This window comes from Corvus kubaryi, unplaced genomic scaffold (genome assembly GCF_017639235.1).
Source record: "Corvus kubaryi isolate FWS band 111438036 unplaced genomic scaffold, C.kubaryi_AGA036_p1.0 split2-37374, whole genome shotgun sequence".
In the NCBI taxonomy this organism is placed as follows: Eukaryota; Metazoa; Chordata; class Aves; order Passeriformes; family Corvidae; genus Corvus; species Corvus kubaryi.
The window spans coordinates 3,812,413-3,838,822 of NW_024582082.1; the positions used below are offsets into that span (position 1 = coordinate 3,812,413).

At 42.0% G+C, this 26,410-nt stretch overlaps 1 protein-coding gene across 6 annotated transcripts in view; it reads left to right on the forward strand.

Moving 5' to 3' along the window:
- The window catches only part of LOC121658106 (ras-GEF domain-containing family member 1C-like), a 76,571-nt gene extending 50,681 nt beyond the window's left edge, over positions 1-25,890 (forward strand). For all 6 annotated transcript variants that reach the window (XM_042014556.1, XM_042014558.1, XM_042014560.1 and 3 more), the window contains 10 exons: positions 2,951-3,163; positions 5,247-5,321; positions 8,696-8,791; positions 9,880-9,982; positions 10,083-10,162; positions 10,803-10,898; positions 15,311-15,406; positions 15,555-15,678; positions 17,687-17,759; positions 18,152-25,890. In XM_042014556.1, the coding sequence (XP_041870490.1) occupies positions 2,951-3,163; positions 5,247-5,321; positions 8,696-8,791; positions 9,880-9,982; positions 10,083-10,162; positions 10,803-10,898; positions 15,311-15,406; positions 15,555-15,678; positions 17,687-17,759; positions 18,152-18,176 (981 nt within the window). In that variant the 3' untranslated portion in view covers positions 18,177-25,890. The remainder of the gene's footprint in view (positions 1-2,950; positions 3,164-5,246; positions 5,322-8,695; positions 8,792-9,879; positions 9,983-10,082; positions 10,163-10,802; positions 10,899-15,310; positions 15,407-15,554; positions 15,679-17,686; positions 17,760-18,151) is intronic.
- Positions 25,891-26,410: the final 520 nt, after the last annotated feature.

A 26,410-nucleotide genomic window follows, 5' to 3' on the forward strand; every position in this document is an offset into this window, starting at 1 on the left:
ACCTGAATGTTAAACAGAGAAATATTTACATGGTGGTCAGTAGTTTGGGTCCAGAACAGTCTTTGTAAATCAAAAGTGTGACCATCTGTTGACACGAGGATTTACATGAAGAAGGCCTTCCTTGGAGCTAATATACATCAGTAACAGATAAAAACTGAAAGAGTGGGGTTTTCTTTTCCTCACTCAATTTTCACTCCACCTGTGGGATTTGATTCCAAATACATTGTGTGTTGTCATTCTCCAAGACAAGTCCCTCCTACCTTCTGGGTACTGGCTTCATGTCAGACTTAACAGCTCTGTTTTACAAAAAAAAAAGCCTGACTACATCCTGCTTACCTGGTCCATGTTCTAGCCCAGCTCAAGAGAGCATCTTCCTTAAGTGAAAGGAAAGCAATGTGAGTCCAAGTGAGCAATGTGAAACCTTTTATTAGAAGAGTTGCATCAAAGTTACAAAGTGTTGCAACAAAAGTTGAAGCACTTGGGATGTTCTGAATGTCTCCAGCCTTTCCTACCTGTAATGAAGACAGAGTAGATGTGAGAAGTTATTCTTCACTGTGAAGTAGGAGAAGGTGCTATCTCCAGTGTTCAGATGGAATTCTGTGCGGGTGAGAAGAGCATGGAGTCTGGTTTCTGGTTCCTTGAACACTTCAAACATGAATGCTGTCAATGCCTAACACTGAAGACTCTGAAGAAGACAGGGGCTGGATCTAAACCATGGGATTGCTTCCTGTAGTGGTTTGATCTAAAATACTCATTACTGTTTACCTTCTGTGAGATAAGAATTAAGAGAAACGCAAAGCAGGCACCAAACTTGAAAGAATATAAGGAAATTTATTAACAGACCTAAAAGAGGGAAAAAGAAAAAAATAAAATCATACCACACCTTCAGAACTCTTCTCCTCCCCCCACCTTCCTCCCTTCTCCCACTGACAATGTAAAAAAGACAACCCTTGGGATGTTCAGTCTGTTTACCACTTCCATAACAACCTTGTTCAGTCCATTTAGGAGGAGGAGTCTCTCTTGCTCATGCTATGGAGAAACTATCACAATGAGACAGCCGCCCGGGTTGGTTCTCTGCTCACATCATGTGAGAGTCCCCCTCCCACAACTTGCAGCTTTTCCCACAACTGCTTTCGAGGGTCCACTCTTGAATTACTGGGGTACAATTTTAAGGTTGAGCCATTCAGAAACAAAAGTTCTCTTCACTCATCTCTGGGAGCATTTCATCTCTAAGAACAGAGGCCCTTCTCCTTCCCTGGGAGCAAAGGGTCCTCCTCATCTTTGTCTCTAGGACTATCTCTGGGAGCATCTCTAGGAACAGAGGTCTTCCCCTTTCCATGTGGACTAAGAGTCCTCATCGCTTCCATCTCTCCCTGTTCAAACTTCTCATCAAATTACAGCTGCTTCAGCATCTGCCTATCTCAGCGCAGGTGCTTTTGCTCACAAGTACAAGTTGAACGCTCCACCCCCCCATGCCTTCATGAGATTACAACGGGTACTCTGATATATCATAGCTTTACAACAGAATTTCAGCTTTAAGCATCTCCTCTTTCTCTTCCCTCAGGTTTTCAGCTCTTCACAGCACTAAAAGGGTTAATCTCACCTCGGCCTTGCAGCTGGAATTTCCCTTATCGCTGTTGCTCACATGATCTTTGCTGGACAGCGGTGCAGCTTTCGGCTGAATCTTGGCCGCACTGGAGAGGGGGAGCTGGGCCGCTCTGGCTGCCCACAGCAGGGCTGTGGGGGGGTTCTGCAGGTGGAACAGGGCCCATCGGCTCCAGGATGGCCGTGGCCCGGCCTGGCCCGAGCAGGGCCTGGGCTGAGCCCACCAACCCCCACACGGGGACCCGCAGCCACCTGTGCCAGCGCTGGAAACGAGACAGAGCCTCTGCCCGGGGTTTGTCTATTCTTAAGTGTGGACCACAGAGGCAGCCACAATTTTAAGTGGCTCAAAGAATTGTCCATATTCAAACTGGCCAGCTGATAGGTTCTGTCAGGTCACAGAGGAGGCTGTTAGAACCCCTTTGCAAGAACATCACTTCTGAGACTATGCTTTGCTAACCCATGACACTTCCCAAAGACTCACTTGAACTGCTTCCAGCTTGGGACGTGACACAGGTGTGTGTTGTTCTTTGTGGTGAGGCACAGTCTAGCTAAGGACATTTCCAATTAACCTTTGTCTTTAGAGCCCATCCACCAGGTCTGTTATCTCAGTTCTGTGATGTTTGCATCTGTTAGTTGTGAAGAGGTGAAGTAATTTCTTTCTGCCCATCCTCCATGGCTAGAGACTCCACTCATTGTCTGTAAAGAGTTGCTTCAGCTCTGAGAACAACCTGGGCAAGTTGGTAATGATGATCCTGCTGAGCACATGGCTGTGCTTGGAATACCCTATGAGCTTCCTTCAGTAGCAATTAACATTTGGATATTAAATACTCAAAGCTACACAATGCTCCAGCCACTCCAGCTGGGTAGCAAGCAGCTGCAGGCTTTTTCTGCATTCAGGTCAAAAAGATGGAGAAAATAGCATTAGAAACATTTCTTATTCCTAATAAATAAGAGTTGACAAGGCACCATTAACAGGTAGAGTTCTCAGCCAACATGTAGCTGACATAAAAGATAGGTACCCAAAAGCTGCTGTGCTCCAGAAAGCTGCAGTAACTCATATTGTAGCATTGCCTCTCCTTTGAACCTGATGTTGGCAGTAATCTGGAGTATCAGTGCCAGCCCAACCCACCAGTCCTGCCTGCCTCTTCTCTTGACTGCAGTCTCTGTGTCCAGAGCACAGAACTGTAATTAAGCCAACTAGTTATTCTGAAATAGGCTTGTTGGAAATAAAATGGTAACCTGTTGCTGGCTTAGGAGTATTTTGCAGAAAGGAAGATTCAGCATAAAAAAACACTCCTATGTCAAGTTTTCTGGGTGGCTTATGTTTCTCTCCCTGTCTCTCCAGGCTTACTGGAAAAAGATGAATCAGCTTTTGCAAGCCCTGAATCAGAAGCTTGCAACCCTCAGCCATGGGCAAGAAGGGATTGTCAAGATCAGTACTGCTGTCTCTGATAAGCTGGTTGCCTTTAAAACTAAACCTCCATCAATTCAGAGAGAAATCCTGAGCGTCTGCAGTGACCCTTACACCCTGGCTCAGCAGCTGACACATGTGGAGCTGGTAAGTGGGAATGGTTCCCAACTTCTGCAGCCAGAGATGTTATTTTAAGCTGTCAGCTGCTAAGTATTCCAGACATAACCAAAAAATGTCTGCACTGCTGCAGCACATCCCATGCTGTATCAGCACTGCAGCAGGAGGCAGGGTATGACAGTTTAAGAGATGCTTGGGAAGCAAACTATATATTAAGAGTGTCCCTGTGCATCTTGGAGCAGTTCACTGTAGTTCAGCTTGCTTGTTTGTGGAATGAGAACCCTATCCCAGCAAAGTCAAGTCCCAGGAGTGTCACTTCTAATAAGGTGCTCAGAGCCCCACAAGCTCTGCAGGTGCTATTGAAATGGCTGATCATTAACCCTTTTATCAATCTGGAAGGAATTTTAGCAGTTCAAATCCATTTCTCCAGATTTACAAAGCATGTGAGTTGTCTTATGTGGCTTTCATTCTTCCCTTTGGGATTTTGTGCATGGACACACAAGGATGTGCAGATAGCACCCCCACAAAACCCTGCTGTTCCCCCTGTGCTGGGCTGCAGTCTGCTCCCAAACAGGCTCTTGTGTGAAAAATTGCAGTGCTGAAACCTTGGATGTGCTGTTGTGCTGCACACCCTTCTCCCAGGGTCAGGTCCTCCCCGTGGACCTCCTGGATGTGCACAGGAGAATGTAAAACATTGCTGCCATCTGCAGATCTCTTGTTGCTCTGGTGCCCTGCTGCCTGTCCTCCTGTGGACACTGCTCATCCTTGAGGGGAAGCATGGGAAAACAAAGCATGAAATGCACTGTGGATTGGAACGAGTATTAGGAAATCAACCTTTGGAATTCTGAAGATAATTGGTATTCTATTTGTCAAGAAGTGGAATGGTTAGTTTTCAGAACATGCAGCTTTGGCTCTCTTTGTTTTATATAACCTAAGCCAGAGAGTAGAAGTCCTTTTGCATGGAGTTTTTTCTTGCTTTTGTTTTTTTCCTCTTCCACAGTACATCTGTCTTCCAAGGGAAAATTCCCTGTAACTGAGGCATCACTGCCTTTTTAAAACAAATGCAGCTAGAGATTTTAATTTCACTGTGCTGTAATCAATGTTCTCTACCTTCTCTTCCATTGCTATGTCCGATACATCGAGTGCTTTGCACTGAAACTGTCTGATGCTTATTTGTTAGTAAGAATTATTTGCTACTTGTTTAAAACAGTTATTGATCAGTAAGAGTTACAGATACAGTTATCAGTGTTAAGGTGATAGGCTCAGAGAAAAAGCATAGGAGTGGACATAAAATTTTTCCTTGAGCATAATTACCATTTATTTTATTGTTGCTTGGGTGTCCTAAGTTTGGGCTGTAGGAATTCCAAAATACCTCCTCTGAAATACATTTGTGGCCTACAACCTACTGAAAACATTTATTTTTCTAATAAACATATTCAAGGGGAGTGAAAAGCCTAGCAGGAAGGTCATTGTGTGGTTGGAGCTGCCACGTTTTTTCAGAAGCTGTCTTTTACTAAGAGAGATTTGGATACTTCATTTATTCTTGTTTTGCTTAGTGCCTGGGACACTCTCCAGTGTAAGCAAAGCCTTTAAAGTGTCACATGCATTCTCAGTGCCTTCCTTACCCAGTGACCCAGAGCCACCACCCCGGGGCAGCACCTGAGGGTCAGTGGGCAGGGAGCCAGGGCAGAGCCCTGTGTGGGCAGCTGAGCAGTGGATTGCTGTGGATGCCAGATAACAGCATTACTGCCATTTAGCAGCTGGGAAACAAGGCTTTTGAGAATGCTGGACCACAGCAGGTCTAAGGCAGCACCAGGCACAGAACTGATGCCTGCTGGCTCCAAGGTGAAGCCCTGTGCATCCAGCACAGTGGAGGGGACTCTTACTGTGGCTTGTCAGTAATAAGACGTATTTATTCTAATTTTCATCTTTCTGCTGACATAGTTCTAATTGTTATTATGAATTTTAATGTCTGGTTAGTTGGCTGTCTACCAGTTTGGTGACACCACTCAGAGCTGACAGAAAATGACAATGTCTTACCAAGAGGAACAGAAGATACTCTGGGGTGCTTTCTTATTTTTCCCTCTCTCTTCCCACTCCCTACCCTCAACAGGAAAGACTAAGTCACATTGGACCCGAGGAATTTGTTCAGGCGTTTGTACATAAAGACCCTCTGGATGGCACCAAGGTATGGTTTCTCCACATACAAAGTGTCACCTGTGACCACAGTTTGTCCAGATGTGATGAGGCCCCCAAGAGCAGGGCCTGAGTCATGAGCTGACCAGGGCCAGGCCAACTGGTGACTTGTATTGTCATGGCAAGGATGGGAACCTGTTGGCAGAGCTTGCACTAGCAGGTCACTGCCATTCCTTCCTGGGGACAAGCTGGCCACCGTCCTGATGTTGTGCTTTCAGGCTTGTTCCTCCCAAGCTGCTTTGACTGGGACAGATGGTTGTGGCTGTGCACAGCCAGGGAATGTCTGTTGCTCTGCTGAAGGAGTAAAGGCTCTGGATGTGATGTAATGCCCTCAGTGTGTGCCCAGACACCACAGCAGTGAGTCAGTGCGTCATCAATCAACTCTTCTCTCCCTACACAATAGCTTTTAACCCAAAGCACCACAGGGAACAGAGTGCCTGATCAAGGCTTCATCCAAAGGCTGTGAAAGCCACTTGGAGTCTTTCCACTGATTCCATTGAGGTTTAAAGCAGCATTTCAGTGAGTGCCTCAATAAGGAAAGAGCTAAGAGAGCTAGGAAATTCAGAGATTTCACATACTGTCTGAAAAGAAAGAGGGTGGAAAATTCTTCCCCTGAACTGTGTATGGGTTCCCACTGAGATCATACATCAATGGCTGAATTTCCTCATTGGATGCCAAAGGTATCAGGAAGACCTGTGTTTGTAGTGCTACACAAAGAGCCCCAAAATAGCTTGCAGTGGTGAAAAGATGGATGGATGGATGGATGGATGGATGGATGGATGGATGGATGGATGGATGAAATGTGCAACATTGGGCCCTTTCCTTCTCTTTTTGGACTTAGGGAAATTCTGCAGTTTGTTTCAGGATGAGGGAAACAGTCAGGGATGGAGTTTCAGGTATTCTGGGCATTGATAGCATTCTTTAGAAAGGAACCCCAAGGCAGCAAATGTGCGTCAGAAACACAAGATGCCAAACCAGCCATGGTGAGATTTCAGCCACCTGGGCTTCAAGTCAGCAAGGCTGATCAAAGTGGGGTAGTTTGGAACTTTTCTTCATGCTCTGCATGGTTGATTTAGAAAAGCTTCTGTGCCAAGACACAGCCCAGGGGGAGAGCATTGTACACAGAATCACAGAATAGTTTAGGTTGGAAGAGACCTCTAAGATCATCGACTCCAACCCTTAACCCAGCACTGCCAAGGCCACCACTAAACCATGTCCCCAAGTGCCACATCCATACATTTTTTGAACGCTTCTAGGGATGGTGATTCCACCACTACCCTGGGCAGCCTGTTGCAATGCCTGACTGTCAGTGAAGAAATTTTTCCTAATATCCAATCTAAACCTCTTCTGGCACAATTTGAGGCCAATTCCCCTTGTCCTGCTGCTTGTTACATGGGAGAAGAGACTAAGCCCCCTTGCCCTACAACCTCCTTTCATGGAGCTGTAGAGAGCAAGAAGGTTCCCCCTCAGCCTCTTTGTCTCCAAGCTGAGCTCCCTCAGCTGCTCCTCATCAGATTGGTGCTTCAGACCCTTCCCCAGCTCCTTTGCCCTTCTCTGGACACATCTTTGGACAAAGCAGCACAAACCTTATGTGGAGTCACATATTCCCTGACCCATGAAGAACACCCCTATCAAGCACCGGGAAGTTGGCTCAGGTCTGAATTCCTCCAGCTGGAGATCATATTAAACATCTTTCTTGCGTGAGGGCTTCAAAAGGCTTCACTTATGAATGTTTATCAAGCATTCTGAGCTGCAGATGGAAGATGCTTGGGAGGTGCTAAATATTGCTGCCATTTATAAAGCTTAACCTTTAAAAAGCAGTCTGTCTCAACTTCACTGTTGCACATTTTTCACAAGTTTTGCGTTATTAGCTGTGGCTCTTATGCCCTGGCACAGGACAGCAGTTCTGAGATGGAAATACTATTTTCAGAACAAAACCTGGGGTTTGTGTACTTTCTGTTGTAATAGGGAACAAGAAACAGAGCACGTGTAAAGCAGCTGCTATGGTTAGACTGGGGCTGATTTGGGTTTCCTTTGGGTTTTTTGATATTTACATGCTGCTTGCTAACATTTACTTTTGAGATGCTTTAAAAATACACTTTTATTGTGTTTGTAGTCTATTCATAAAGTGGCTCAGACTTTCAGTCCTGTTAAGCTTTGATCCTCCATAGCATGGTACTGTGATTTCTGTTTCTAAACGCATCTGTATACAGAATCACAGGTGAATGTTTTCTTACTTTGAATTACCTTGGGAATCATATTAAGCCCCATTTCTGAAGGGGTTCTTAGTCACTGGTTTACCTTACATAATATGGGTGATCTCATTGACATTAATGGATCTTTGCTTATGCATTATGATTTTCTTCTTAGTGGCATGTGTTTACAGTACCTCTGGGAAATGATCATCCTAATAAAACAAAAATAAGTATTCTCTGGTACCCTCTAGTGGAAGTTACTGAATGTTCAGACAAATCTCTTGAACTCCAGAGAGCTGAGTGTCCTAGATAGACTGTCAAAGACTTTAAAGCTGGAAAAGGGACTTGAAGTCTTACCATCCCAAGCAACATACTCAGGCTGTGTGAACTGCCCTATCACTCCTCTGAAGTCAAATTTTCTGTTGATGACAAAGGAATTGGAAGAGTTCAGCCAAGTATCTGCTCGCACAGCCTGTATCAGTTATGGGAATTTATGTTAAGTTTTGTATAAATAAGTGAAAAATATGCTTCTTGTAATGGCTCTTATCAGTGAAGTGTCTCTGGCATGTTAAGTGACCTGTTCAAGCATAGCCATCCAGGCAGAGCTGATTGTTAAGAACCTGTTTTTCTGAAAATTCACTAAGGAAAATAGTGGGCTTTTTTCATGAAGAATCAATCAGAACTGTGTTTTCTCTTGTTTATCTCATGTACACTTCACTAAATTCTGGTCCCTCCCCTCCAGAAAAGGACTGTGGGTGATTGTATTTACTGAAGTGGAGGAAGTCCTGGAATCAAAGTCACAAACTGAGCCTGCTGTGGAAGACTGTGCCTGTCTTATTTTGTCTGCATGTCCTTGTTGATGTCAGAATCCTGCAATGCCCCAGCTGTTCATATCCCAGTGAACAAGGCTCAGTGCAGACTGTCAGTGAACACTTGCTGCAGGCAAAATAGGGCTGTTTTCTGGACACCAGTGTGAATTGTGCATTGTGACACACCCAGCTAGACCCCCATCTGCCACTTGCAGGCTTTTTAAAAGGGGCCCTTAGATGCACAGTCTTCCATGAGCATGAGAGAGATGTCGCCAGTAATTACCTTTGTGCAATATTTATCTTAGTGATCAGGTAGCTGACTGGAACACAATTATATCTTTCTGTGCTTTTTTCTCCCCCAGACGTGTTTCAGTGAACAGAAGAAGACAAGTAACCTTGAAGCCTATGTGAAATGGTTCAATAGACTCTGCTATCTCGTAGCAACAGAAATTTGCATGGTGAGTTACAAGCATGTGCCATGTTTTACCACATGCCTGAAGTACCTCTCTGAGATTTTATATTAGTAAGCAGTCCTGGGGATTTATTTCTTATGACCCAGCTAAGCATCTGATGGTAAGTTTTAGCAGTATTGCACTTGCAGAAGCGACCTGATAAATGACAAACATATTGCAAAACAAAGGCGGTGGCACACGGGGGAATGCACTGTTCTCTTGATGTAGTAGGGGCACAGTGTGGAATAATGAACCCTGCAGGGAAAAAGAGAGGGAAAAATGCCTTGAGTTATCCTGAGATTTCTGCCAGCAAAGATTCTAGTGGAGCCATATTTGTTATCTGTCATTCTAAAGATCTGGTCTGTGTGTGAATTCCCACTGCATGGCTCTCTGTCCTGCTGCCCATTAGTGTAGCTGTGGCTGTTGTTTCTTAACTTGGTAGTGGTTTTAATTTGTTTAACTTGGTCCATCAAAATGAAATTAATGTTTTCCCCCTTGAAAAGGGTGGGGAAGGGAGGAATAATAATAGTTTAAAGAGCTTGGATAGCCTGTGATACGTAAGAATTACCATTTGAAGATCATCTTTGGAAAAGATGGGGTGATTCCAGTCCAATTAAAATGTGTATTTAAAATGCTATAATTTGGCCTGGCCATATTGCTAAAGGGACAGAAGAGGGGAAAGGGAGTAATGCAATGAAACAAGCTCTTTCTGGGACAAAGATGCTGCTGTTATAGGGGTGTGAAATCCTGCCCTTAGGAAAGTCTGTGCTGATGTGCCCACAGACTCGAGGGAGGCCAGCAGGGAGCTGAGGCTCTGCTTCAGGGCTGCTTGGGCTGCCTGTTCCAGCACTGAGACAATCACTGAGGCTGGGAATTGCCATGAATTTCTTCTGTGTCACTGCAGTGAAAGCTTTGATTTCAGAGGCTGCCAGTCACCAGCATCCACTGGATTGCTGGAACAGAATTAGGGCCAGTGACTAAAAGCAGATGGCCCAAGCTGTGCATGAAGCCATGCTATGCATGCAACAAATGCTTAGGATGACCTCCAATTCTGCATATGCTCATTACAGATACTCATTTATTTTAATTCACAGCCTGCAAAAAAGAAACAGCGAGCACAAGTCATCGAATTCTTCATTGACGTTGCCCGAGAGTGCTTTAACATAGGGAATTTTAATTCACTGATGGCAATCATTTGTAAGTACAGCTTCTAGCTGGGTCTTCCATCAGCTGTCACAGATGAAAAAGGAATCCCAGCTCTTATCAATGGCTCTCTTTTTTTCCCTCTCACTCATAGCTGGAATGAATATGAGTCCAGTTTCCAGGCTAAAGAAGACTTGGTCAAAAGTGAAAACAGCCAAATTTTTCATTCTTGAGGTAAAAAAAAATAAATTCCTGATGCACTTTAATTATATTCAGGATCTTTTTGTTTGGGAATTTTACATTGTTATCCAGGTGTGAGATGTCTGGAGACACATTTCACAGGCAGAGGGCCTGATTCTAAGCTGAAATATCCCAGGTGTAGTGAGGAGGATGTAAAACTGCTCATATGCAGAGGGAATTCAAAGTACTCAAATAAATAAGAGGAATTAAAAAAAAAATCAAAATATGAGCCTGTATGCACGCCATAGTGCATCCACTGATGCATGTTTTGTTTAGCCATGGACACAATGCTGAATGTAAAGCTCCCAGTCTATACCTTGGATGTTGAATGAAGACCCAAGGTTGTATTTTGTATTGAGGATTCCAGGATTTGGCACACATAAAATGTGCAGTGCTTATTCTTCACATAAAAGCTCAGTAAGCTGTTAGTAGAAAAACCAAAGGTATAGGCAGCCATGGACTGTAGAGCTCTCATTGTGCATGGAGTGCACAATGGTGCATGGACTTCTGCAGGTATGTGGATTTTGAAGATGGAGGCTCAGCTCTGCTCAAGGTTTGCTACAACTGAGCATAAAATTGTCTTTAGAGGACCCAGGCCACTTTCTAACCTAGGTGTGTTGTTTTGTACATGTAGCACCAGATGGACCCCACTGGCAACTTCTACAACTACCGGACAGCGCTGCGGGGGGCTGCTCACAGGTCCCTCACCGCACACAGCAACAGGGAGAAGGTAGGTGTGACCACATCCCATCCAACTCCACATGGGTGGGGTGCATTTCTGCTAGGAGGCAGTGGCTCAAACACTTGATGCAGATGCTCTCCTCCCTTCCATGGTCACCAGTGCAAGGCCTGCGTGCTTCAAGATGCAACTGGAAATGTAAAATGTAAAAAAAAAAAAAGTGATTGAAGGAATCTGGATAGGATCCAATGTCAGACATTGGGAGGGTTAGAGAGGGCAGGACACACAGCATGGAGGACTTAGTTGCAAGTGTCTCTACATCCCTGGAAAATTCACATTGTTTAGATTGATAAACCTGATGGAACAGGTATTCCAGACTGAAACGACTTTTATTTTGGCGATGGAGCATGAGCCTGGCAGACGCAGGTGGAGCTGTGCTTTGTTACAACTGTGCCCCGAGGCTCTGGCACAGAAGCCCCTATTGTGTGATGTGGGAGGTGAGATGGAGAGCAAAGGGCACAGCAGCAAAGAGGAGGTGGATCTCCATTTACATTACGGAAAGATGATTTACCACAAGTCCTGCAAGGGAATCTAGTCTGAATCCACTGCAGCAAACTTGGGATGATATTCTGTCCTTGTGAATTTTCATTTCATTTGGTTGTTGCTGCCATCTCAGTGAGCAAGAATTGAAGTGTTTTATCAGTGTTCAGGGCAGATGTGGAGCTTCCTGACATGTCACTGATGCTGCAAAAATCAGACTGACAAGATGTTAGAGTGTAGGATCCTCCTGTTTTGTGCCCCAATATGCTTCTTGTTAATTTTCTTACTCCTTCATTCAATTCTTTATTTTTTTGTTCTATGAAAGAGGGTTTGTGTTTTACACTGCAATTGCCCATAGTCATAAATGGGTAATCTTTGAGCATGGCAAAGCTGAAGTAGATACTGCATGAACAAGCACAATATGGAATTTAGTATTCATTCACTAGAGGAGCCAGGCCAGATGCTAATCTCACACCCCTGTAAATTTGATGTAAATCTGCTGAAGCTAATGGAATCTCACAGCATTTACAGTGAAATGAGATCAGCATCTGGTGGCAGGCTGACTCAGCTGCAATGGGAGTACACCGAGTTGTTCTGAAAAGCACTTCTCTATGCAAAGGAGAGATGATTTGGATGTTTGTGACTGGAAAAGCAATTCTTTCAACTCTCACACACTGCAGCGAGGACCTGTCAGTCTGAGATGCTTTTGCAGTTTAGTTCTTCTGCAGCCATCATAGATATTCAAACCAGTTGCTTTATTGTTTGACTTAATTTCCTGTGAAGTTAGCAATCTCTCTCATATCTCTACCCCCAGCTGGTTAATACTGCTGGCAGAGAGGTTATTAGATTGAAAGGAGTCTATTTTACATCATAAAAAGCCCATATTCTGTTTTCCTTGTGTAGACAACATTAGTTCAGGAAAATGTGCCAGGATATGATTTGGTAACTACTCATACTGGGTATTTTACAGTGTCAGATACAGCAGATCGTGTAATGCTTTCTGTAGGATTAAGGAATTTTGTTTCTTTTTATAAGCAAGATTATAATTTATTTGTTTTAATGGACTCGAACACATCTGAAAGAACATGATCACTTCTTTTTGATAGAAAATGTTACATTGTTTCTTGGCAAACCCATAGCAAAGCTCACTCTGAAGAAAATTTTTATCTTCAAACTGAATTGTGCTTGCAGAGGGGTGTACTGGTTAGTAAGTAAGTCTGGTTTTGTCTGTGTAGTCAAATGACCTGTGACAGCTCCAAAATGAAGTTATTCCACTGGGAAACTCTGCACTGTACTTATGGCATGTCTCTGGCTTTGAAATGTTGGGAGTATGTACAGCACAGCACTGCGTGTTGTTGCTGTCTGATACTGTGGAGCAAGAACACGTTGGATCTCATTAACTTTCTTCTTTCTGCAGGAGGCAATTGTCCTTTGGCATGTGGGTGGGTTGGATGGCATGGAGGGGGGATAAAAATGGAGAGAAATATCAGTTTCTGGCACTAACCCAGGTTTTATGCTAGCAAAGTGCCTGGATTGAAGCCAGTATTAGAGTATAATTGTAACCACTTTTGTTGCTTTTCCTACAGAAATTTGGAAAGCAAAACATACACAGTAATATATTTTTATTGGGGAAATAAATGGTGACCGAAATACAGCAATTCCATGGAAATGTGTAGAGAATTGGTATCTTCGGGTATGTCTCTGGTGCCTTTTGGATGAGATGAGAACAAGCTCTGCCATGTTCTGAGCTGACTGGGGGCTCTGTAGCTGTATTAGCCTGGCATCCAGCCCACGTTTGTGTACCTTGCCTCTCAGCAAGCCTTTTCCTTCATGTTTAGTACCACTAATGGTGCTGACCTTGCTCCCAGGCAGTGGAGCAGGGCAGAACAAGCTCACATCTGCCTGCAAAAAAATATGTAGACAGAACCTGGCAGTGATTTCTAGCTGGGGATCAGTGTGTGGCTCCAGCTCTCTGTATCTTTCCACCTTTTAAGACCGCACTGGTTAGGGAGTCATCATCATTTTTGGTAGAAAACAAATCACATGGAGTTGTATTCTTTGCTGCAGGTCGATTGATCTAGTTTGGGTAATAGGAAAATAAATCCTGAAACACACTTAGCTCAGTTTGACTAGAAATTGCTCCACCTGACCCTAATAGGAGGGCTCAGCATTTTGGGAGGATAGGCTGTGGTTTGTTTTCATTCCTGAGTTTTGTCAGTGGAATGTGTCAGGATAAGTATCCAGTGGCTCTTGGAGTGTCAGTCCAGGCTTTTTTATGGCTGTTGCAGTGACATTACAGAGTTTATCCATGGCTGTCCCATAAGAAAGCCAGCAGAGATGCAGATCTTTAACAGTTTCCTAGATGTGGTATTTTAGCTGGAACAGAATTTGGTTTCCATTTTCACAACACGCACTGGCAGTAGCTTGTGGATTCCTTGCCTCAGTGTTTTCACTTCTATGGCTCGTTCACACTCATTATAGCATCACAACGTTGTAGCATCCATGTAGACTGGATAATAACAGCTGCCAATCCTGTTCTGGGTCCATTTCATATCCTGTTACAGCTGATGTACAGCATGAGATGGAATAACATTAAATACTTAACTAAAGGATTGCTCTCTTGGCTGTTCTTGCTTGCCATGAAGGTGCTTTAGCTTTGATGCTGCTTAACAAGCTCCACTTCAGTTAATATACAAACAGCCCAGTGGAAACTTTGGACACTCTGCCATGCAGTGTTTTGCTTTATGTTCATGGTGGCCAAGTTTGTACTTGGTGGTTTAAAAGACAGATGTTGCTGCCACAGGAAAATTCTCAAAGGGGCAGCTGCTGACCTTCAGCTCAAACCCCCCAAGTGGCCTTTTGCTGTCACAGTGGCACTGCTGGAGAGGTGGGCACACTGAGGTTTGGCTGCCAAATCCCAGAGCCCTGGGAGTCAGCTTTCAGGGACTGGTCCTTTGTGTTATCTTTCTTTTCCCTTTGAGTTGTAAGACAAAGGACCCTGAGGGAGTCTGCTTCACTCTGGATCTCTGCTGAGGTTCTGAGGATGCACTTCAGGAGTGCTGCTACTGCTTTCTGCTGTAGAACATCTGGCAGCAAATTTATTTATCCCTGCTTGTAATTCCATTAATTTCAAGAGTTCTACCCAGAAATAGAATTCTTTTGTAGCAAATTGACCCAACTCTAATGGGTTCGAGGGAAGGCTTGGATCACTGTTATATGCCACTCTGCCCTGGATGATGTCCAGGGCTAATTTTGAGAATTGCAATGGTCTCTCTGGCTACTGTTGGCAGTTTCCTGTCAACCAGCTTAATATTTTCAATCCTGTTGTCTGCAGGTTAATTTGGAGAAGCAGGTTGTACTAATCAGACACCAGGAAGGAAATTACATGCTTCAAGAGCTAGCCATGCATGGAGCTGTTGAAAATGAAACAGCTCCTGATTAACTGTTTGTAGACAAGTCCTTGGTCATCAAATTTGATTCTGTCTTTCCTTGTCTAGGGACAATACCGGTTCTTTGGTTCCCACCTGTGTTTAAATTGCTCGATTTGTGTATTCAACATCTCTGCTTATAAGGAAAGGGAAGAGTTCTGCAATGTTATTTTGCTCTTTGCTGTCTGATGTTGTCATCAGACAGTGATGCTGTTGATAATAAACTGGGCTTTTAGCATTTTCTTAGTCATGGTATTCTGCCCAGTGAACATTTGGTTCAGTTCACTTTCATCTCAGCATACATTCTGCTGGTGGCTGAAGGTCTCTCTAGACACTACTGCCCTTTGGCCTGCCTGTCGTTGTACTGCTTTTTAAGTGCACAGCACACTGGAAAGTTAATACTTCTTTATTCTCATCTCTCCCAGTTGAGTTGTTCTTTCATGCAGAGAAAATACTGAACTGAAAAGATAATGGTTATGTCATTTCTGTCCACAGATTGTGATCCCCTTCTTCAGCCTGTTGATCAAAGACATTTATTTTTTGAATGAGGGATGTGCTAATCGCCTTCCAAATGGACACGTCAACTTTGAAGTAAGATCTAAAAAACGTTTTTACCTATCCCATTCCGATAGCTGAGGGGTGCCTGAGACTATTGGCCTGCAATTTTCTGTGCAGACCATCAAACACTGAAAATGAGATAATCTTACTGTATCTGAGTGGAATGATTTTATGTTTACAGAAATTTCTGGAATTGGCTAAGCAAGTAGGAGAATTTATAACATGGAAGCAAGTGGAGTGTCCATTTGAGCAAGACCCTAACATCATCCACTACTTGCACACTGCTCCCATTTTTACGGAAGATGGTAAGACTGTACAATCACTAATCACTGCAAATGTCTCTCTTCATCACTGCTAATTAACACCCTGATCGTGCTTTGGTGATCTCTCTCACTGACTAGTCCCAGTTCTTTCCTAGCTTTCCTGCCAAACAGCTTGTTTATCCCCAGTCTATCAATGTGTTTTTGCAAATACAACCTTCTAGCAGATGAAGCTGCTGCCTGATGGCGTTTCTCTTGTCTGTAGCGTCTCTATAAGGCACTGTCTAGGAAGCTGCCATTGTGGCCCTCTTTTTGTAATCACAAAAAGGGGCCACACAAGCATGTCATGGGCTGCTGTGAATGTCAGCTGTCCCTTAGCCACTCATTCTGTGATTGATGGAACCAGAGCTAATCTCTTTCACAAACCAACACTGTCATCTCTTCAGTAAACACAGCCCAGGGTGATGGAGTCCAGCTGACCTTTTCCTCTACAACAAAGACACATGTTATCTACAGAAAAGAATTTTTAAGAAAACCTTTTCTATTAATTCCAGCTGTAGCTATGAAAGCCCTGTTCTGAAATTATTTCTCTGATTGTCTTTTTTTTTACTTATCCGTCCTCGTCAGTTTGGTATCCAGCATGTCAGACTGTGTCATTTCATATTGGTTCGTGTCAGCTGCCTCTCTATACATTGTCACACACAGAATTGTCTATAGCAACCTTCCCGTAAGATATTCTGGTGCTGGATTTATTTTTCCTTCATTCTATAGGCAGTTTTCTGTACTAATCCAAGGTAATCAGACCAGACAGCTTGAATTTTACAGACTACTTCAGAAAGCAAAATACTGCTTCTAAAATCCTGCCTAAATCCTAAGAATGACTGCCAAAATAGAATAATTAATGTGATTAATATGTATCAAAAGGAGATAGGATGAAAGAATTTCATCTTGTTTTAGGCTCTAAAGGGACAGAAAATGAAAGGGTAAAAGTACAGTTTTCAGGCTACTGGACTGAAAAAGAGTGACCTCAACCCACTAATTGTTTGCAGATTTTCTTCCTCATGTCTTCCCCTATATTCATACTGCTTTTGTGAAATGCCCTTTGCAGAAGCCACAGGAAGCCTCCCCCATTACCCAGGGGCAGTGCAGAGTAGAAAGAACTGCCCTGAATGAAAGGTGGGAGGATATCTGAGAGAGATGCAGCAGTGGCATGTGAAATGCAGCTGTACTGTGTTTGTCTCGATGTGGAGACATGGTGGCCAACACTTGAATATTAAAAGACAATGCATTTGTAGCACAGACTTGAATGCTGAGGTGGTCCCTGCATTAGAGAATAAAAGCATCATGAAACAGTCAAATGAGGAAATGTGTGTGAACACAAATTACAGCCTGTGATTCCGAGAAGACAGTGAGATATTAATGCACTGCCAGCTTTTGCAGAGAAGACTCTACAATCTAGACTCATTTTGGTGTCATAAAATGCATCCTACAGTGTAAAGATTTCCAGGGGGGGAAGACATTTATTTTCTTCCACTGCATTCCTTCTCTGGTTTCTGTAACTTACTCTTACCTTGAGGGTATTGTGTATCCTTTTAAGCTACCATGTTCCCATAGACTTTAAAAAGATTGAGGAACATAAAGTTGTGTTAAATGATGAGAATATCCTTAGTTTCTAAAAGCTTATGTGTTTAGGTGTCAGGTCTCACTGTCTCGTTTTTAATGTTCATATAACTCTTGAGTAGCCGTGCTGTGATGGAGGAAATGGGCCCAGATCTCTAGATGCAAAACCAGAGACCATTCAACTGCTTAATACTGTTATGAGAAGGTCATGCTAATGTATTTTAATTCTGGGCTCCTTTACTGTTCCATCAAAATTAACATAACAGCTTTCCACGGTAGATACGTGAGCTAAACATCAGTGTCCCACTATTACCAGCTACCTGATGGACCATGAAGTTTTAAAATTTCTGTGTGGTACAAAAGAATATACAGGAATGCAGAGAGATGGGGCTTAACAATGCTATTGGAAATAACACATATTTACTGTTTCCAGGTTTGTATCTGGCTTCCTATGAAAGTGAAAGTCCGGAAAACCAGACAGAAAAAGACAGGTGGAAATCCTTAAGGTAACATCTCATTTTATCAGCTCATTTCTAAAGTATGTCCAAACTGCACTGATACCAAAGCTTGTGAAGTGCAGGTATTTAAACTGTGACCTCTGAGGGAGGTCTCTTCCATTTAAAACTAATTTGCAGAACCGAGGCTGCACTGATAAAAGCTCATTTTAATCTCAAATTATCCTCCATGTAAAGAATACCCTCAGCTTGCTGTACCCATGCAAAAGCCTGATGCAGATGAAGAATGCCCCAGGCTAACTGGATCTTCCAACAGTTTACAGCTCTTCTAAGAGATGTATAATGGTTTGATATAAGTGGGAATATGAAGAGAGTGATTGAAACAACTGAAACCTTTAAATTTGCTTCTTTTTTTTCATTGTCCTTATGTTTTACATTTACAGATCCACTATTTTAGGGAAGACTTGAAGATTAAGAGATTATTGCAGTAGGTCAAGGAAAAGAAATCCGCAAACATTTTGCACTACTGATTCCAAAGATGCCTGTTTGGGATTTAGACAATTTCTTTTGTTTGAGTTTTTTTGTTGGGTTTTTTTGACTGCCTAACATGATGGATGAACTGGATTCATCCACTGAAATCAACAGAACTGTGTGCACAATGATGCTTTTCTAACTATGAGACAGAGAGAGGAAGGACAAACAGACTATTTGTGGCTGTGCCCAAACTGCGTCAGGATCACTGTAATTTTGCCTCTGAAGGAAAACACAAGAAAACCAGGAGCAGGGAGAATCGTGGTACTGCAACAGAGGATGGAAAAGTATAAAAAAGGAAAGCAAAAATACACGAGATTATTTCAGAAGCAGGTGCTTCAGACAGCGGTTCTTTAAACCCTCCGAAGATTGTAAAATTAAATCAAAGACACACACAACAGCAATCTGGTTAATTGCTGAATGAAGAAAAAAGAACTTAATCTTGCATTAGCAGTCCCCCAGCCTTGTTGAACAAAGCACTGACTGCTGCAGGTATGAGCTTGCAGGGACGAGGACTGACACTGCTCACATACAAGTCTGTCACGTTAGGCCACGTCAGCATGGGACAGTCGTCCTGACCCCATGGGTTTTTACAGAGAACAACCTGGAGTGTGACTCTTGCTTAGTTAATCTTCCCACCGCTGTTGTTGCTTTCCTTACTGTGAATCTGGGCTGGTCTGAGGAGGGCAGAGGGCAGCCAGTGCTGCTCAAAGACACCCCCAGCACTTCTGAGGTTGAATGAAGAAGCAAATGACTCTGGACTCAACTTACCTCTATTTAATGTATGTAGTGTATTCCCTAAATTTATTGATGCTGAGTTGCATCTTTTAAGGGGTTTTATCACACTCAAAGGAAAAAGGTACTTCATTACCATTTCTGTCAGGTTCCAATTAACACAGTACTGTTTACTTTGCAACATGATACGTAGGAGGATGGGGGGTAATTGCTCTGAATTTGGGAAGTATGTGGTATGCTTTAAAAAGACAAAGGGTTTCAGACGAGAATGAATGCACTAAAGAATTTGTCATTCATGAGCAGATAACCATTTTTGTCTTTTTTACTTTTAGGCTGTAAAGGTCACTGTTTCCTTACAGGTAATAGGAAATAGGGACTGTGTCTTGTGTTTAAAGTTGTACAATAATCAAGGTGCTACTGTAATAGATATATTAAATGATAATGAACTATATTAGATTCAAAACTAAGACCTAACAGTAGACTTACTGTTTGTGTGTGGAAGGAATGTTCCTAACTGCCCCAGAAAATATCTCAAAAAACTTAAATGAAATCTAAATGCCACATCATACTGAACTTTGCATTTTTGTTACTGACTTGGTGCTACCTTTTCAGATGTTCCAGTCCTTCTCTCCCTACAAAAGGATGTAACCCTTTCTGTGAAATCAGTAATAATTTTATTTCAGCACAGAGTGATTCCAAGTGGCTGTAGTGTTTTGAAAAATTCGGGTTATCACAAAACCTGGCTGTGTTGGCCTATTCAGCCAGAAAACTGGAACTGTTCCTGTCCTCTGCCAGGCCTCGAAGTTGTCTGTGCCTGAGTGAGCTGTTGACCTGGAGGCATTGGTGGGCTGGTGTTTGAGGGCAGCAGCCTGAGAATGCTCTGTGTGGTGCACTCCAGGTTTGATGTGTCTGCAGAGCAGTTTTGTGTTAGGTTATGGCCTGTGGGAGCCCAGTCTGGCTCACTGAATCCACTGCTCCTGTGCTTGCTGAGCTGAGCAGGATGGATTTTTCTGGATTTGCAAACAGGGGCTTGAGGCAGAACTTCAGGTCTCCTTTTCCTGTAGATCTATCAGCACATGAATTCAAACAGGGGGCACATAAAACTCTAATGTGTTTATTCGAGCTTTGTATGGAAGAACTAAGTGTAAAGATGGCACAGCATCATTGCAGCCATGGAATGATGACTATTCTGCTGATACTGTGAATATGCTGTTTGTTAATTTTTGTACATGAGCTGAGAGCTACACAGAGAAACTATACACATATAGCTGTTCCTTCAGGCAGAACCATTTCCAAAATGAAGCCATTAAAAGCCTGTTAAATTTCAGATTAATCCAGAGCAATAACCATAAACATATCTACAACAATGCTAATATTTAAGTGTGTTTGCTAAATGGTCATTCTTTCTTACTACCCGCATCTTTTTAACAGGCACAGTGTGACTTCACATTGGAAATATGGGGGTTTTGTTTAACTGAAACCCAGTGCAGGTGGAGGGACCCTTTCTTAAAACCTGCTTTTAAAATGGAAATCCTCACTCCTTTTCAAGTTAGCCACTAGAGGCTGGTACAGATGAGATTATACAACCGTGACAGTTAAAATGTGATATCTCATTATAATTCCGTGTATTTTGGGGCACCTTCCATGAATTTGGGCAATTTTGTAAGTGTAAGTTAAATTAGATCTTCTAAAGTTTATCATTGTTGCAAACGAAACCATTTTCGTAGTCCAAAACTTTCAAAGCTCAGTGCTTATAGTAGAAGCATAAAGGTCAGATTTAGGTGGGTATTAAGGGCTTAGTGGGACTGTCAGAAGCACTAAATTATTCTTAATCCTTTATGTAGTCACACATTTAAAAGGTCTTTTTTCAGAGGTGTTAAACATCCTCATCTCTTGGGGAGTAGTGAGGCAATTATTGCTTTATAGAGGTGCATGGCACATTAATCTGTAGTATTTGATCTCCAGAGACACTCACTGCTCTTTGCAAATGACTTGGAGATGAGAGTGTGAACTACTTAAAATGAGAAGACAGTGCTTCTAAAAAACGGACTTCAGCAGTCATAGCTTGTCTTCACATAATTTTGTAGCTATTTAAACAGAAACAATGTAAGCCTTAAGTTGCAGCTGTCGGTTGCATTTCTAATTGACCGGTGGCCTAACCAGGGTGAGCAGCTCCTGGCAGGAGCATGGTTAGAGCCTTGCTTCACCAACAAGCACCAGTACAACTGAAAACAAAGAATGACAACTCGGGCAATCAATTTCTTCTAAAAATGTATTAATATTACATGAAAATGAGAACATAAACATGTCCAGTAATTCATTTTTCTTGCTATAAAGGCATAAGGAACTCCTGCCATGCTGAAAAGAAAGGAGGATCACTTCCCACCGAGCACTAAACCACTGTAAGGCTTGCAGTCATTAGACCAACATCTAGACAAGTTACTAGGAGTAATGTTGTGGCTTTCTAATTCTGCTTCTTTGAGTGGATTCACTCCCCGACAGCTGCTTGAGCTAAGACTACACAGAGAGCAGAGCAAAACCAGACCTGTATGTCTGCAGTGTTGGTATCAAACCCCTAAGCTAGTAAGATGTGAATATGACACAGTCTTGCAGAAGCATTAACTTAACTTCTGGTATACAGCAGTATTTTAAAAGACCCAAATACACGAAATCACTTCTGCACCTCCTCCAGTGTAATCAAAATGGTAGCAAAAGTCCCCATTTTTTCATTTCTTGAGTGTGCCATTCTGCAGTGCAGGGCTAGGTATAAAGCTCAGTGGAAAGCAAGGAGGGAATTGTGTGCCTTCAGCTTGTGTGAGGTCAGTAGATGAACTTGCTCAATGCCTTTAAAAAGACACTTAATCATACAATGTTGCCCTCAATTTCACATCAGCATCAATCACATTACTGAATTAAAGGTGCATGGATGTTGGTCAGTTGGGCGTGACTAGATTTTCAGGGCAGAAACTCAAAACGAGTCAAGCACTCAAGAACCCTGTGCACCAGAGTACACTGATTAGACTATCATTATTCCCTCTCTTAGGCAATGAACACAATCCTGTTGTACATCTCTGGAAGCTCCCCATGTGGATAGGGCAAACTGTGATTGCAGCTTCTGCTGAGGTGTCACTTTAAAAAAGTGTGGACAGCTGCTAAAGCACTTCAAATAAGAAACAATTTAAATGTAGAGATATTTTTCTCAGCTTGAGAATATTTTATGACGTGGTCATTGGTGGTAAGATAATCACTCACTTAAAATTAAGCCTGTCCCTTCCTGCTATCTTGGTTATTTCATCATGTTGTATTGCAATAGTTTATGCACCTTTTCTTAAAGCACATGAGCGCTGGTTTGCACATGACTGTAAATCCAGTTTAGAACAGAGCTCAGATCACTGAAAATGTAATTGGAATTATCAACAAAAAGACATGTTAGTAGAAAATATAGTTATGCATATCAATGTAAAAATGTTACACAGTTAACAGTCTCTGGCCTAGCAATGACTGTGTTCCATGGAATGAGACTGATTCCAAGCATAGCAATGTGCCAGAGGAAAAACTCCAATTAATTTTGATGGGCTTTGGAGCAGTACTGCAATTATTAACTGTAGTACAGTTTTTAGTTATTCATAGGTATTAAACTGTATTGACAACTGATGTAGTCTTTGTGCCAGGTGCAACTCTCAGATGAGAGGTGCACTTAATAGGGTGAAAATCCAGCCTTAACAAAAGTTTTCTTTGACATTGTTGAAGTTTCAGCAGCAAATTCAAGGACTAAATCTGATTAATTAATGTCTGAGAGCAAAATTTGACTTCCTGGCTTTAAGAACCTTTTTCTCTTTTTATACTGGTAGAAATTAGCCATACGGTCTCAAATTACTCTCTCATTGGAAATTAAACCCCCTTTGATTGTGAACTGATTATTTCCATTGTTGTAGTTGCAGAATGGGGTTAGGGAGTGACAAGGAAACAGGGAAAAGCCCCTTTGTTACTGCGCAGAGACTCAACTGTGGGCCAAAGCTGTCTTTTCTTTTGTCCTTTCTAACATTACCTGTCGAGTGAAATTACCTGCGTAGGTGGTGCAGGGCATTACTGAAGTGTGGCTGGGGAACAGCACACATACCTGGGCTCAGGATGGCAGCACAGGCACCATCAGGGACACTGAGGAGTGATGAGATGATCCTGGACAAAGCTGATGTGCACATTCATGTCTGAGGCTGCACTCAGCTCTCTGATGCTGGGACACATCCCTTTTGAAAGAGAGAAAGTTCTTGGAAGTTCACCTGAGGCAAAGCCTACTACACTTCCTTATCCACCCAACAGAATGATTACAAGAAAATTCTTTGAACTAAAAGAGGTTTCTCTAGTGGACTTAAAGCAGTAAAGAATTTGTTTCTTAGTTGACAGAGATTTTAAGACCTAAGCAACATGGAAAAGTAAGTATTTTAAAATTATGAGAAATACACTGATGGTTGTTAACTTTCATATTTCACAGCATGGCAGCAGAGTGGAACAATATCTTCTATTAATACCAGTGGCAGCTGGGCAGGCAAAGGCAGGAGAGAATTTCTGGTGCAGAAGATGTTACCAATAATTGTGTTTTAATATTGGCTAGAGTGCATCCCTTCCCCTAAAACCACTGCTCCCTGCTCTGTGGAGCAGCTGAACCAGTTACATTTTTAGATGGTACAGATCTGGAGTTTAATCTGGTTTGTATTAATTTCTTTTACAATTCTTTCTGCATATTTTCAGATAGGCAAAAAATACTGAGTACATTAAAGCTAATGCTCATACAAGGCATCACATCCTGCATTGTTACATTATGCAAGTGTAGATAGGGAGCAAATAGCTTGTATGGGTGGTATTTCATACACTCAGCACAGGTGCAAGACACTGAAACTCAGGCTACAGCCTCAGCTGCAGAAAAAAGTTAAGTATGAGTAACTCCTGCCTAGATCCCCTGCCCTGCTCCATGGCCAGCACAGACTATAGTGCTGTAAATTCCGAGTGGCTTAGCCTGTTCGCTCTTCCCTTGATGCCTTTCCCTCCACAGAAGTGGTGTTTTGCTCCATAAACAGCTCTTGCAAAATGCCAAAGGAACATTTTTTTTCTAGCTCTCTGCCATACAAAGGCTCTGTAATCATACTCCAGATCTGTCATAACAGAATAGGAATTCTCCGTTTTCATCCCCATGGCCTTAAAACTGCCAACCCAGATTAATATTGCAGTGCAGCAATGTTCCCAAGCCTCCTAGAATGCAGAAGACTTGACAGTTCAGAGCTCAGGAGTCCTACAAGTTATGTGTTTGTAAAGGAACCTTCCTTCTAAAAGGTGCAAAGCCCATTTAATGGAATTCTGAACAAAAAATTCCATATTCCAGCTACCTTTCAGAGAAGCATGGCTTCCTCAGTGAACTGTTACTGGTCAGTACTATATCACTGCTTTCATTATTTAATTATGCTTCTAAAATTCCAGTGTTTTTGAAATGAACATATGATGTTTTTTTGATGATTGGTCCATGGGCAAACAGAATAGAGAAAATGGGGGCTGTAGTTTAGACTGTTGACATCATCTGTATTTCTTTAGCAGCCCAAGTTGGGTTATCACTTACTGTCTGTCCTTGCCTTGAACCAGAAGGAATTGTTCCGATACAATTGTCCAAATTATTAAAACTTAGTGAAAGACGCACACACAGAGCTATTAAATTCAAGTGTTTCATGGTCTGTCTGATCCTTACAAATGTACAAGTACTTCCCTTAGGGGTCTGTCTGTAAAAACACCATTACTAGTACAACACAGATGGAAAATAAATTATTCTCTGGGTTTCAGAACTCTTAGCAAGCGTTCATCAGCTTATGAAGGTGAAAAACCAGATTTTAAGATTTTTTTTTCACTTTTAGCAACAGTGACTATCAACTGTCTTAAACCTAAATTCCAAGAATATAGGATTCTAAAACTATTAGAATGATACTGTTTAGTCACAGACCTAAAAGCACAGAGTAGAAATGGATAAGCAGAACTGTCTTTATTTTCACCCTGAGAAATTCAAAGGTTGACAGGACCAGGGTTACCTGGGAAGCACGTCCTTTCAAACAATTACCCCAAAAAGATATCCAAATTTTAGTTTTACATTTCTTCTGGTGTTACTCCTTTTTACAGCTGTGCTTAGATAAATGGGAGCTAAATTATCACTTTAGATTTTAAAAAGAACCAAGCTAAGAGATAAATATGGCTTAAAAGAATGGTATATATTAATCATGTGAGTGATAGCAATGAGGAACTGTGCTTTTCCTGTATCTTTTTCATTAAATTAAACAATTCATGTTGTGATTAGCATTTTCGGGTCAAATTGAAATCCCTCTATCATAGAATCATAAAATTGTAGAATCATTTAGTTTGGAAAGGACCTTTAAGATCATCAAGTCCAACTTTTAACTCATCCATAATACTCAAACCATGTAGCTTTGTTAGAAGTTCCCAGAACAAATACCAACACTTTATTAATTGCACAGGCAGGAAACAGTAAAGTTACTTGAAAGTGGCTGTTAATGATTTTGTGACTGTACATAGATCTTGCAAAATGTTATTGGTAATATGCATCCTATACCCTACATAAACACTGCGAGAATAGCATGGTCATTGTTACGCTGTATAGCTGTTGTGGAAAATGTCTTAACCTGCATTCATGATGATAGTGCCCATCCTACTCCCATGCCTTTTTATACAGTTGTGGTAAGATTGTTATGAAATCCTTTTGTCAGTCATGTTCCAGCTAACTTACCTATGTATAGAATTTATATATTAAACCCCCCTAATTTATACTGTGTTTTAACAGTTTGCCTGAACTGTCTATGGTTTCTAAATTTTGTAATGTGAGTGTCAAATAAGAATAATAATTAAAAAAAAAAAAAGACTCGGCTGCGTGGAATTTTTTCTTTTGTTTTATATGTAGTAAAGATTTCAACAACTGCAAATCTAGAGGATAGGCTGAGAAGAAACTCACATTGCTTTGAAACTCCAAAAATACGAAGATGTCCCTGACTCTGCCCAACAATGCATGAATATGTGTGTAGGCAGAAACCTGTGGTTTCTGCTCTTTCTCATTTCCACTTTACTGCTTCTCTCTTCATCCTCACACATTCAGAACATTGCACTGCATGTGTACTGCAAGGAAGGGAGGCAGATTCACAGTTCCCATAATAAAATATTTTCCCAAATAGGAGCTGTAGAATGGGAACTTCATAATAATAGGAGGAAAAAGCTGAGACTGGGTCTGAGTATTTTTAGTTTGTTTCTATAAAACTCCACAGTACAACTGATGTTTAAATGTGTTGTTTTAATTCTTGTATTGCTGATGGCAATACAAATAATAAAGTGAGAGGTACTACTGAGAGGAGGGATCCATTTCAGTAACAATGTACAGTAAGAGACATCCTTGG